Source organism: Lepidochelys kempii, chromosome 6 (assembly GCF_965140265.1).
Source record: "Lepidochelys kempii isolate rLepKem1 chromosome 6, rLepKem1.hap2, whole genome shotgun sequence".
NCBI classification, from domain to species: Eukaryota; Metazoa; Chordata; order Testudines; family Cheloniidae; genus Lepidochelys; species Lepidochelys kempii.
In genome coordinates, this window is record NC_133261.1 from 19,417,232 (window position 1) to 19,431,806 (window position 14,575).

Below are 14,575 nucleotides of genomic sequence, written 5' to 3' on the forward strand. Positions count from 1 at the left end.
ATGTTTTCAGTAGATGGCGTCTGCCCCTTGGCAGAAACTCAGACAGAGGATCTCACTTTATCTCAGAGGTGATACATATGCTGTGCAAGACACCAGGGCTAAAACAGAAGCTCCATATTCTACATCACCCTCAATCCTCCAGATAGGTCAAGTACATGAACCGGACAAGGATATTTATCATGAAGATATTGGCCTCAGAAAATGCCCACCACTGGCTGAGACCTGAAACTGCCACTAGCATTAATTGGCCATGGGATCAATTCCAAACAATCCACAAATGTCACCCCTTTCAAGCTTCTGACAGGTATGACTAGAGTCCTCCCCATGAATCTGCTATTCCAGACTCCAGACACAAGAGTTACAACAGTCATCCAACAATGCTTAGTAGAATTAAAGTATCTCTTGCAAAACCATATTTTCATTTGCTTGACAGAAGCCAGAGGAGAGTGCCCAGGAACAAAAGCCTTGTTATGATACAAACGCTTCTGAGGGAACATCATACTGAGACAGGGTATTTTATTTTGACTATATCAAAAAGACGAGAAGGGTCAAAAAGTTCCAACCTAGTTGGAAAGGGCGTTACCTCACCACAGGCAAAATCTCCCTTGTAGCATATGAAATCAAAGTGCTGGAGGGAAGGCAAAGCCCCATCTTCAAGTTGGTTCACAAAAGCCAAATTAAGCCCTGGAAAATCCAAGTTGCCCCTTCAACTCAGGAAAAAGACCTGGGCTTCACTATGGACAGCTCAATGGCAACTGCTGATTGCTCAGTGACAACTTCTGCTCAATGTGTAGCAGTGGTACAAAAATCAGACAAAACGTTAGATTACATAAGAAACAGGGTGGAAAAAATACACAAAATACATGGCATTACATAAATCAGTGGTGGGCCCTAACCAGGAATACTGTTCATCCCAGCTCCAAAAGTACATAGCAGAATCAAAGGGAGTTCAGAGAAAACAGCAAGAAAGATTCGGGGCGTGGAAAAACTCAAATGAAGAGACCAAACAGACTAGAACTCTTTGCCTTTGAGAGAAGACAAATGAGAAAACAGTCATGACAAAACAATGTCTAGTATAGAGAAGATAGAAGACAGGGGGAATAGAAGTTCCCAGTCTGATACAATATCAAGAGGACATTTAATGAACTTGAAAGACGGCAAATTAAAAACTGATAAAAATAAATTTTCCACACAATGCTTAATTAGCCTGTGGAACTTATTGCCACAGTGTATTGAGGCTGAAAGTTTAGCAGAATTAAACAAAGAATTATTATTTATAGGGATAATAGGCCTATCTAGTTATAATAGTAAACATTTAAAAAACGAACAAGAGTTCTGGAAAGGATATAAACTTGTGCTTCAGGGCATAAAACCTAATCCCTCCCCCAACTCCCCCCATATCTGCCTTACTATTGAGGTCACAAGGAAACTCACTCTATGGGCAGATTATCCTATAACTGTAGGATTTCTAGCACCTTCCTCTGAAGTATCTGGCAGGGGCCACTGTCAGAGACAGAATACTGGACTGGATGGACCAGTGGTAGCATGGTAGCTCCTATATTCCTAAAAATGCATGTGTAATCTGGGAGGTCAGGCCTCACCTACTCTGCAGTTTCCCCGGATTCACTCTGACTCCCCTCAGGTTGTGGAATCTCTTAGCTGTCATTAGTTTGCTGCTGCTCCTGCTACAGCTGCTGTGGGGGATATGCATGGAGAAATAACTCAGGAGTCAGAGTCACTTTGGATTTTTTTACCTGTCTTTTTTCCCTGTTCGAGTTTCAAGGCAGAGTTGTTGAGATTGAGGGTAGAGAAGATTTTGATAGCTACGTCCACAGCACTCTCCTGACCATAGTGTTCTTTCAGGTGTCTCGCAGCATCTATCCTGTCAGCCTTCTCCAGTTTACTCCAGGGGATTGAGGGTTTGTCCTCAAAGGCAAACTCGGATAATTTGTGTCTAAATTTTTTAAAGTCTTGCTCTGCAAGATCCTCCAGTACCTGCACGAGGACGTCACTCAGTGTCTTTCTGCTCATCATGAGTCTATTAGGAACTATCTGAAATGGGAACAAGAACATTAGAGGATTAATGCTAAATTCTGGACATCATAAAGTTGTGATCCCAACAATTAAGTGCACCCAGTGACTGCACAAAAACACCTTTCCATCTACCCACAGCTACCACGTTTTGTGCAATTCCATGTGTCACATTTTATCCAAGTTACTTACTGGGATAATTTGTACATTTATAAGTTCACATAATAACAGGCTTCAGCTTGTGGGGATCACATCCTGGCCCAAGCAGTGGCAGAGGTATGACACTGCTGTACAAAACTTGGCAGCTATGCCTGGGGGAAGTTGGTGGCTCTCTGAGTCGCTGGGTGGGTGCTGGGGCACCTTGGGATGGCTGGGAGTATGGGGTGGATGAGTGCTGGGGTTACTGGAGATGGGCATTGCTGACTGCTGGGTCAGTGCTGGGATGGCTGGTGCTGGGATGAGGGTGGCAACGGCTGAAGGGAGGGGGTGGTGCTGGTGACTGTGCGAGGGTGGCTGCTGGTAGGTTGGGCGGGGAGGGTGTGCCCTTCTGGTGCAGGGATTGGTGGGGGCCGGGCACCAATACTGGGCCTCCCAGCTTGTGCTGCTCCCACCTCTCTTTGCTCCTTCCTACCCAGGACTCAGCCAGAGCAAGGAATAGCAGGACAGAAGGTGACCGGCTGCTTGCTCAGCCGGTGCCACACTGGTCTCTAGAAGACACAATGCACAAGTGCAGCCCTTGTCCACAGCTCTGCCAAATGTCTGTGATGTTCAGAGGGAGCTGTGGGCAGGTGGGACAGGGCTGCCTGATGCCTGAGTGTCTTGAGAGAGATTCAATACTTGGCAGCCCTGTGACCCAAGATCAGACCAGAGACAAGATACCTGGTGGTACTCTCTGAAACACCAGCCACAGGCAAAGCTCTGGCCACAGCTGTCTCTGAGCACCAACGTCTTCGGTAGAGGGATCAATGTCTACAGAGTAGAGCTGGCAGTACAGAAGGCCTCCCTTATACACACACACAGCCCTCATCTGAAGGTGATGGGTTCAGTCAGGGCCCAATTGAGCTTGACCAAGCACTGCACAGAGGTGCACAGCACCCAGAAGGTCCACACAAACCAGGCCCGAAGCTGAACCCAGAGTTGCCAGGGTATAAAAATTTTATTAAAGCTAATGTTAAAAATGTACATAATGCACAGGTTAGGAAAAGAGTGTGTGTACATTTGGGTATAGTGCTTAGATTATCCACAAATACAAAGTTTGTTTAAAACGTCAAAAATACATGAAGTACATAATCAGCAATAACCCAAATTTAGAGAATAGATTTAACAATATAGTTTAGATATTAGCATCCAAGTATTTGGGTACATCACTCATGAAAAAAAGTTATACAGAGAGTTGGGGGCAGAAAGCAAAATATATCCATGAGTGGAGATTGTCCCTCAGTAATTGAGAATTTAGGGCAGGTTGTCTGTTAGAAAATGCAGTCCATCAGGAAAGTATTTGAGTTACTTTCCTGACTGCGCTTCTCATTGGCACTCCAGCTCATCTAGGGTGACCAGATGTCCCGATTTTATAGGGACAGTCCCGATTTTGGGGGCTTTTTCTTATATAGGCACCTATTACCCCCCACCTCCTGTCCCAATTTTTCACACTTGCTATCTGGTCATCCTAAACTCATCACTCCTGGTATTGCCGTTGTCTGGTGATGTGTCCTATGTAGATGTCCCCCGACCACCTGATGATGTCTGACATCATGAGTTGCCACATCAGCCGAACGTAGCATTGACTGACTCCACATTCTCTCAGCACTTGCTCATTACCAGGGTCCCATGCGCCCAGGGCTCCGACGATCACAGATTGAATATGAGTCAACAATATGATGCAATTGTGAAAAAGGCTACTATCATTCTGGGGTTGGGAGTCAAGGAAGTGCATGACAGACCAAGTCCCTGCCTAGAAACAGATTGTTAAATACAGTCTGTTCTTGGGGGCTTAGGTCTGGTCAGGGTGGATCACTGCCATCAGTATGGACTGCAGTTACAGCAAAATAGCCTTCACTGCAAGCTTTAGTCCATATAGAGGAGTGATACCAGGTGACAATTCCTCAGGTCATGGAGATCCCCCTTCTTGGGCACCAGAGCAAGCACTGCCTGCCTGCCTGCCTGCCAGAGTCAAACATAAGTTCCTCCACAATCACTGAATTACAGGTCTAGGATCAAATCCTCTGCTATTTTAATGAGAGTAATTCTGTTGAAGCCAATGGTACTAGCTGTGAGAGGAAAGCAAGCAACATCTGACTCCATATCTTTAATGTTCACCTACTGTTTAATGAGTTCAGAGGAGGTCAAAATGAATCAGAACAAAGAACATTCTGTATCATTCCAGCCCCCATTCGGGGTAACAAATAATCGTAATGCTTCCCTGATTTGTATTGACAGATTCAGTGTTTGTAACTGTTCGCCACACAATTTTCAGACTCTGGGTTTTTTCACAAATGTTCAGCATCATTATTTACAGGGTGTTATTTGTCACCTATATTGTGCGGCACTGTTCATGCTCCATGAAAGGATATTTTAATTTTTTTAAACAGGAGACAGATCACATAATGACTAAGGCGCTTCCACACAGATTTTCCAGTCAATAATTATTTATCCAGACATTTGTCATTTCAGATTATTGCATTTTACGTTATTGAATTATTTTCCTGAATAATCCAGCACTTATCTGAATGTTCACAGATAACAACTAATAAAGATTCCTCAAATAGCATTTTAAACAACGAGTCTGCTGTATCTGTATATCACCCTCAACTGTGTTCTCACTGATGTCCATGGGAAAGGAAAGGCCATATGCAGGAATGTGTAGTGAAAGATCAGCATTACCGTTAGAGAAACGGATCATATTCATACCAGAGGAGTGGAACCAGCTCTGTCATGTACATCGCCCCCACCCCATGTCCCAGCAGAGATCTAAAGCTGAACATTAACTGTACATCCCAGTGCCTCTGGATTCCACCATAATGAGTACAGGGACTTGACTCTGGCCATGCCTAGTTTTTTGGAAACCCACACTCTCAACCCTCTTGCTGTTTTGCTGTCACTACTCAGTTTCCATTGACTCCGATTACTGTGCACACACAGTAGCTCTAGAGTATTAGGCTCACATGTCTTTTTACAGAGCACCAGAGACATGAATAATCCCCGTACTTTGTATTGTCTCCAGCTCCTTGTCTGTGGCAAGAAGTGAGGGCTGAATTCGGTTTGCTGTAACTCACTTTCTGTTTGAGAGGAGGGTGTGTTTCTTGTTCCCTTTCATGCACACTCCAGCCATCAGATAGACGGATCGGGCCCTGTATCTCTAGTTTGTTTCTAAAACCTTGTATCATATAACAAGCTCCTTGAATCTCAGTCAGAGAATCATAGAAATGTAGGGCTGGAAGGGACCTTGAGAGGATGTCAAGCCCAGCCCCCTGCATGAAGGAAGGAACAAGTAAAGCGAGCCCGTCCCTGACAGGTGTTTGTTCGACCTGTTCTTAAAAGCCTCCAATGACTCCACAGCCTCTCTTGGAAGCCTGTTCCAGAGCTTAACTATTGTTACAATAAGAAATACTTTCCTAATATCAAACCTAAATCTCCTTTGCCGAATATTAAGCCCATTACTTCTTGTCCTACCGCCTGCAGACATGGAGAATAATTGATCACCATCTCCTTTATAAGAATCTGTGGTGGGGTTCACTCAGCAGAGCAGCGCTTCCTGCTGGTTGTCTTGGGGAGTAGCTCTTTCAGGCAGCACACCCTCTCCTGGTGGTGCCTGTCCTGCCATCCGCCTGCAGACCCATCTCAACCCAGGAACCGCAGTGTCCTTTTCATGACTCAGCCCTACAGCTGTGTCACCATCCGTGTTTTCCCCCTTCCAGGGATGGGGAGGGCATAGGTGGATAGAGAATCTCCCAGTTCTATAGTACAGCTGTGATGTTATAAGTGTAATATAATATCTCACTGAAAGGTGACACAGGGCCAGAAAGAGTTAACTAACTCATAGACTGACATGACCCATGGCCAAACTTTAAAGACTTGTTAGGAAAATATGTAAATGATAGTTGGGTTATTGCATTAGCTTAGAATAGAACTTTGAAATGCAAGCCTGCATTGTTAGAGATAGAAGGGTAGATGTTTGCTCAGGTCTTCTAATGTAGGCAAACAATTCTTGTCTATTACTATAGCTTTGATTCAAAGACCAAAAAAGGAATATTAACATTTATGATGACACTTAAGTGAAATAGTATTATTGTCTATATGTCTCTTTGAAGGTTGTGGTGACGTGTATATGAACTATTTAATGGATTGTCATAAATATAAAGGGAAGGGTACTCACCTTTAAAATCCCTCCTGGCCAGAGGAAAAATCCTTTCATCTGTAAAGGGTTAAGAAGCTAGGATAACCTCACTTGCACCTGACCAAATGACCAATGAGGAGACAAGATACTTTCAAAAGCTGGGAAGAGGGAGATCATCAAAGGGGTCTGTGTCTGTCTGGGTGAGGCTTTTGCCGGGGACAGAACAGGAATGGAGTCTTAGAACTTAGTAAGTAATCTAGCTAGATATTCGTTAGATTACGATTTCTTTAAATGGCTGAGAAAATAAGCTGTGCTGAATGGAATGTAGATTCCTGTTTTTTGTGTCTTTTTGTAACCTAAGGTTTTGCCTAGAAGGATTCTCTATGTTTTGAATCTAATTACCCGGTAAGGTATCTACCATCCTGATTTTACAGAGGTGATTCCTTTACTTCTATTAGAAGTCTTCTTGTAAGGAAACTAAATACTTTTTCATTGTTCTAAGATCCAAGGGTTTGGGTCTGTGGTCACCTATGCAAATTGGTGAGGATTTTTACCAAACCTTCCCCAGGAAGTGGGGTGCAAGGGTTGGGAGGATTTGGGGGGAAAGACATGTCCAAACTCCATTTTTTCAGGAACCCAGATAAAGTTTGGTGGTGGCAGTGGAAATCAAACGGCAAAGGGTAAAATAGTTTGTACCTTGGGGAAGTTTTAACCTAAGCTAGTAAAAATAAGCTTAGGAGGTTTTCATGCAGGTCCCCACATCTGTACCCTAGAGTTTAGAGTGGGGAAGGAACCTTGACATGGTGGCAGAGTGGTGAGATTAACCTGAAATCCTTTTGAGATCAATTTGAGATTTTCTGAACCAGAAAAACAGATTTTTAAAAAGGAAATATTTTTTCCTTTGGGGCTGCTGGAAAGGAGGTCCAACTGAAAGCAGCTAGTTTTTTCTCTGCTTTGGGGCCAGAGCAGAGACAAAAGCGGATTATCTTTGTGAGTTGCAGGTTTTCTTTGCCTGGAGGCTGAGTAGTTAACCTCCTGCAGGGAAATTCACAGTCTTCACAAACCTGAGGGTTTTTTTCCCCTAAAAGTAAATAGGGGGGTGTTCTACCCATTTGCCTGGAGACAAAACTGGGGGATTGGGCCAAAAGAAATCTGATGAAGTTCAATAAGGACAAGTGCAGAGTCCTGCACGTAGGACGAAAGAATCCAATACACTGCTACAGACTAGGGACCGAATGGCTCGGCAGCAGTTCTGCAGATAAGGACCTAGGGGTTACAGTGGATGAGAAGCTGGATATGAGTCAATAGTGTGCCCTTGTAGCCAAGAAGGCCAATGACATTTTGGGATGTATAAGTAGGGGCATTGCCAGCAGATCGAGGGATGTGATCGTTCCCCTCTATTCGACACGAGGCATCATCTGGAGTACTGTGTCCAGTTTTGGGCTCCACACTACAAGAAGGATGTGGAAAAATTGGAAAGAGTCCAGCGGAGGGCAACAAAAATGATTAGGGGACTGGAACACATGACTTATGAGGAGAGGCTGAGGGAACTGGGGATGTTTAGTCTACGGAAGAGAAGAATGAGGGGGGATTTGATAGCTGCTTTCAACTACCTGAAAGGTGGTTCCAAAGAAGATGGCTCTAGACTGTTCTCAGTGGTAGCAGATGACAGAACAAGGAGTAATGGTCTCAAGTTGCAGTGGGGGAGATTTAGGTTCGATATTAGGAAAAACTTTTTCACTAGGAGGGTGGTGAAACACTGGAATGAGTTACCTAGGGAGGTGGTGGAATCTCCTTCCTTAGAAGTTTTTAAGGTCAGGCTTGACAAAGCCCTGGCTGGGATGATTTAATTGGGGATCGGTCCTGCTTTGAGCAGGGGGTTGGACTAACTGACCTCCTGAGGTCCCTTCCAACCCTGATATTCTATGATTCTATGAAAAGTGGTAGGGTTTTGTTTTTTTTTAGGATTTTGATTTTTTTTTTTTTTTTTTTACAAGGAGCACAGATTTGAAAAGGAAATTTTTTTTCCTTTAGGCTGCTGGAAAGCAGGTTTCCAAGTAGCTGGAGGTTTTTTGCTTTGATTTGGGGCCAGAGCAGAGACAAAAGGGAATCGTCTTTTTCTGTAGGCTGACAATCACTATCAGAGAATAGGTATCCTATTCCAGCACAGCAAAATTTTACAAGCCAAGTTTTGTTTGTTTTATTTCTAAACCTTGGGTGTAAAGTTAGTTTAAAAACAGAGAGGTTAGGATGACAGACTCCATGGCTCAACAAAAGCTGGAATTAGCCAGATTTGAGCTGCTGAAAAACAAAAGGAACATGAAAGACAGATAGAACTCATGCGGATGGAGAAGGAGGTACAGGAGGCTGCCCACAAGAGGGAAATGGAGGCAAGGAATCATGTGGAGGAGGAGAAGGAAAAAGAGAGGAAGCATGTGGAGAAGGTGGAGAAGATAAAGGCTCAGCAGAATATACCAACAAACCCTAGCAATCCTTCTCCAGATACCACTTCCCATCCCAGAAAGTTCCCCACCTACAAGGCAGGCAATGATACGGAGGCCTTCTTAGAAAACTTTGAAAGGGCCTGCTTTGGATACGGCGTCTCTACCGACCAATACATGGTAGAGCTGAGGCCACAGCTCAGTGGATCCTTAGCTGAGGTGGCGGCTGAAATGCCTAAAGAACACATGAACAAGTATGAACTGTTTAAATCCAAGGAGAGAGTCAGAATGGGGATAACACCTGAGCATTCTCGTCGGAGGTTCGGAGCCCTAAGGTGGAAACCAGACGTGTCATTTACCTGACATGCCTACCACATTGTGAAACATTGGGATGCCTGGATATCAGAGCAAGTGTTGAATCTCCAGTAAATTTGCCCTTCCTAATGCAAGTGGAACAATTCTTAGAGGGTGTTCCTGAGGAAATAGAAAGATACATCCTAGATGGGAAGCCCAAAACTGTAATCAAAGCAGGAGAGATTGGAGCCAGATGGGTAGAGGTGGCAGAGAAGAAGCAAACTGGTCGCAGTTGGAGCGGAGACCGGAAGGGACAACCCCAGACCACACCCTATTACCGGGGGCCGCCCAAGGCCACACCTACCTCCCAAAGAACCCTCCAGGCACCTTATCGTCCCACCACCCCATTCTCCAGCAACCTGCCTCGCCCCAGTGACTCATCAGCTGGACAATGTTTTAAATGTAACGAGCTGGGGCATGTAAAGGCCAACTGCCCGAAGAACCCCAACAGATTACAGTTCATTGCACCGGAATCACACCAGAGATCCTTAGGCCCAGATACCTCCCAGATACCCTTGGAGTGGAGGGAAACTGTCAGTGTGGGCAGGAAGAAGGTCACCGCGTGGAGGGACACCAGAGCACAAGTGTCAGCTATCCATGCTTCCTTAGTGGACCCCAATTTAATCAACCCAGAGATGCAAGTGACGATTCAACCCTTCAAGTCCAACTCTTTCAATTTGCCTACAACCAAGTTGCCTGTCCAGTACCAGGGCTGGTCAGGAACGTGGACTTTTGCAGTCTAGGATGATTATCCCATCCCCATGCTGTTGGGGGAAGACTTGGCCAATCATGCAAAGCAGGCCAAGAGGGTGGGAATGGTCACCCGCAGCCAGGCTAAACAAGCTGTGACACCTAGCTCTGTTCTGGAAACTTCTATCAGGACCCGGTCAGAGGTGATGGACCCGGACCCCAGGCCAATGTCTGCAACAGCAGTAGTGGATCCAGTCCCAGAGACCCAGAAAGCACCAATCCCAGAACCAGAACCAGCACAACAACCAGCACCAGACGCATTGCCAGCACTGAATCCAGTACTTGCAACCTCAACACCAGAGGGCCCCACCGAACCTAAATCGGCAGCAGCCCATAACCCTTCACAAGAGGCTCAGCCAGAGCCTGAACCCCAACATAGCGTCCCAGCGGAGGGCGGTTCACAGTCAATGGAAACAGCCCCATCCCCTACATCGCTTCCAGAGGAACCAAGCATAGGTCCACAATCCAATGAGGAACTGATGTCTCCAGCATCAAGGGAAGAGTTCCAGATCAAACAGTGTCAGGGTTCCTTCCCCACTCTAAACTCTAGGGTACAGATGTGGGGACCTGCATGAAAACCTCCTAAGCTTACTTTTACCAGCTTAGGTTAAAACTTCCCCAAGGTACAAATTATTTTACCCTTTGCCCTTGGATTTCCACTGCCACCACCAAACTTTATCTGGGTTCCTGAAAAAACAGAGTTTGGACATGTCTTTCCCCCCCAAAATCCTCCCACCCCTTGCACCCCACTTCCTGGGGAAGGTTTGGTAAAAATCCTCACCAATTTGCATAGGTGACCACAGACCTAAACCCTTGGATCTTAGAACAATGAAAAAGCATTCAGTTTCCGTACAAGAAGACTTTTAATAGAAATAAAAAGAAAAGAATCACCTCTGTAAAATCAGGATGGTGAATACCTTACAGAGTAATTAGATTCAAAACACAGAGAATCCCTTTAGGCAAAACCTTAAGTTACAAAAAGACACACAGACAGGAATAGTCATTCTATTCAGCACAGCTATTTTCTCAGCCATTTAAAGAAATCATAATCTAACACATACCTAGCTAGATTACCTACTAAGTTCTAAGACTCCATTCCTGTTCTGTCTCCGGCAAAAGCATCACACAGACAGACACAGACCCTTTGTTTTTCTCCCCCCTCCCAGCTTTTGAAAGTATCTTGTCTCCTCATTGGTCATTTTGGTCAGGTGCCAGCAAGGTTACCTTTAGCTTCTTAACCCTTTACAGGTGAAAGGATTTTTCCTCTGGCCAGGAGGGATTTTAAAGGGGTTTACCCTTTCCTTTATATTTATGACACACACCCCAAATCTCAGCTAGGGTGAAACGCTGGCTGGGATTTCTTCCTGGAGCTCTAGGAAAAAACAGAGTTAATACGACACACGCACCTCTAAATATACTGCCAAGTACATAAAGACTAACAATCTTTTCCACATCTCAAGGACGATTTTAATCAGTTGATTCTGGGAAACTTTCACGGAGAGGCGTCAGCCACTTTGTTAGAAGCTCCTGAGATGTGTTGGATGTCGAAATCAAAATCTTGGAGAGCTAAACTCCACCGAATAAGTTTTTTGTTATTTCCCATGGCAGTATGAAGCCACTGTAGCGCAGCATGGTCGGTTTGCAGGTGGAAATGCCGTCCCCAAACATATGGGCGTAACTTTTCCAGAGCGTAGACAATGGCGTAACATTCTTTTTCACTGACTGACCAGTTGCTTTCCCTCTCGGACAGATTTTTGCTGAGAAACACTACAGGGTGGAATTCTTGATCCGGTCCTTTCTGCATTAAAACTGCTCCCACACCACGCTCGGACGCATCTGTGGTTACAAGGAATGGTTTGTCAAAATCTGGGGCCCTTAGTACAGAGTCAGACATGAGTTCGCTTTAAGCTGGTTAAAGGCCTTCTGACACTCTTCGGTCCACTGAATGGCATTTGGCTGTTTCTTTTTGGTTAGGTCTCTCAGTGAGGCAGCGATTTGGCTGTATTGCGGTACAAATCATCTGTAATAACCGGCCAAGCCTAAGAAGGATAGAACCTGTTTCTTTGACTTTGGGACAGGCCACTTTTGGATAGAATCCAGTTTGGCCTGTAGGGGGCTGATAGTTCCTTGACCCACCTGGTGTCCAAGGTAAGTCACTCTATTTAGGCCTATTTGACACTTCTTCGCCTTAACAGTTAGTCCTGCCTCCCTTATGCGCTCAAGGACTTTTTGTAGATGTTCCAGGTGTTCTGCCCAGGAATCCGAAAATATGGCCACATCGTCAAGGTAGGAGACTGCATATTCTCCTAAACCTGCTAGGAGACCATCTACAAGTCTTTGGAAGGTGGCGGGTGCATTTTGCAGCCCGAAAGGGAGGACGTTAAATTCATACAGCCCGAGATGTGTGGTGAAGGCTGACCTTTCCTTGGCGGATTCATCGAGCGGTACCTGCCAGTACCCCTTGGTTAAGTCCAAGGTAGAGATGAACTGGGCCCGTCCCAGTTTCTCTACTAGTTCATCTGTGCGTGGCATTGGATAGTTGTCAGGGCGAGTTACAGCATTTAGCTTACGGTAGTCCACGCAAAAATGTATCTCCCCATCTGGTTTGGGAACTAGAACCACTGGAGATGCTCATGCACTTCCAGAGGGGCGGATTACACCCATCTGTAACATATCCTGGATCCCCCGTTCTATAGCAGTCTTAGCTTGAGGAGACACCCCGTAAGGTTGGACTTTAATTGGCTGAGCATTACCTGTGTCAATGGAGTGGTATGAAAACAGCTGTGCTGAATGGAATGAATATTCCTGTCTGTGTGTCCTTTTTGTAACTTAAGGTTTTGCCTCGAGGGATTCTCTATGTTTTGAATCTGATTACCCTGTAAGGTACCTACCATCCTGATTTTACAGAGGTGATTCCTTTACTTCTATTAGAAGTCTTCTTGTAAGGAAACTGAATGCTTTTTCATTGTTCTAAGATCCAAGGGTTTGGGTCTGTGGTCACCTATGCAAATTGGTGAGGATTTTTACCAAACCTTCCCCAGGAAGTGGGGTGATAGGGGTGGGAGGATTTTGGGGGGAAAAACGTGTCCAAACTATGTTTTTTCAGGAACCCAGATAAAGTTTGGTGGTGGCAGTGGAAATCCAAGGGTAAAATAATTTGTACCTTGGGGAAGTTTTAACCTAAGCTGGTAAAAGTAAGCTTGGGAGGTTTTCATGCAGGTCCCCACATCTGTACCCTAGAGTTCAGAGTGGGGAAGGAACCTTGACATCATCATATTGGACATGTGTACCTGGATGGAGGCCTGAAGCTGGACACTTTAAAGGAACTGTGTTGTTTGGACTTCTGAGTATCCAGTGAGGTAATACAGAAGCTGTTTTGTTCTGGCTTGGTAAATCTAAATATTGAAATATCCACCAGTGCTTGGGGTTTGTCCGCCCCATTCTGTTTGCAGTTCACTCTAATTGAGTGACCTCAGCTGGCTCCCACGGGCACCATTGTCACACAAGCCACTTCCCCAGTGCCGAGCGGTGGGGACCCAGGTTTGCCCACTACTCTGGGTCCTGACTCAGGGACACTGTAGGTAGCAGCTTCCTGCTGCATCTCTTTAACTCCACTCCATGCTGCTTCTATTCCTTGGGCCACTTCCCCGCAGCCCCAGCCCCAGCCCCTTCTTCACCCTCTTCTCAGGGCCCCCAGCCCACAAGTCCCCACAGCAACTTAGTAGCTCCCTCTTGCTCCCTCAGTGTCTGCCAGCAACAGCTCTATCCAAGGTTCTACTTTCCTGCACCCCACAAGGAAGACAGTCCTCTCACCTTGAGCTCCCTGAAGCCACTGACCCTGCTCTGCAGCTCCTTTTATGTAATACTGCTGGGCCTTGATTGGCTGCTCCCTGCACAGCCCTTCCCCCCCGACCCTGCCCCGGCTGCTTTTAACCCCTTCCTTTCCAATGTGGGGGAACACCGCATCACACAGCCCTTACCATATTGGAAGTCTCTTCTCAGGTCCCCTCTTCAGTCTTCTTTTCTCAAGACTAAACATGCCCAGTTTTTTAAACCTTTCCTCATAGGTCAGGTTTTCTAAACCTCTTATCATTTATCATGTTGGTCTCCTCTGGATTCTCTTCAATGTATTCACATCTTTCCTGAAGTGTGGTGTCCAGAACTGGACACAATACTCTAGCTGAGGCCTCATCAGTGCCAAGTAGGGCAGGACAATTACTTCGTGGGTATTTCATACAACACTCCTGTTAATACACCCCAGAATGATAGTAGCCTTTTTCACAATTGCATCATATTGTTGACTCATATTCAATTTGTGATCCACTATAACCCCCAGATCCTTTTCAGCAGTACTACTACCTAGCCAGTTATTCTTCATTTTGTAGCTGGATATTTGATTTTTGCTTCCTAAGTAAAGGATTTTGCACTTGTCTTTATTGAATTTCATCTTGTTGATTTCAGACCAATTCTCCAATTTGGCAAGGTCACCTTGAATTCCAATTTTGTCCTCTGAGGTGCTTGTAACTGCTTTCAGTTCAGTATCATCCACACGTTTTATGAGCATACTCTCTACTATCCAAAAAGAAAAGGAGGACTTGTGGCACCTTAGAGACTAACAAATTTATTTGAGCATGAGCCTTCGTGAGCTACAGCTCACTTCATCAGA

The 14,575-nt window shown here is 45.3% G+C and overlaps 1 protein-coding gene across 1 annotated transcript in view; it reads right to left on the reverse strand.

Annotated features, from left to right (window-relative positions):
• Positions 1–14,575, reverse strand: part of LOC140913584 (NACHT, LRR and PYD domains-containing protein 12-like) — a 182,259-nt gene that overhangs the window by 141,985 nt on the left and 25,699 nt on the right. Inside the window, exon 2 of the mRNA XM_073350311.1 lies at positions 1,755–2,052. Within this exon, the coding sequence (XP_073206412.1) occupies positions 1,755–2,052 (298 nt within the window). The remainder of the gene's footprint in view (positions 1–1,754; positions 2,053–14,575) is intronic.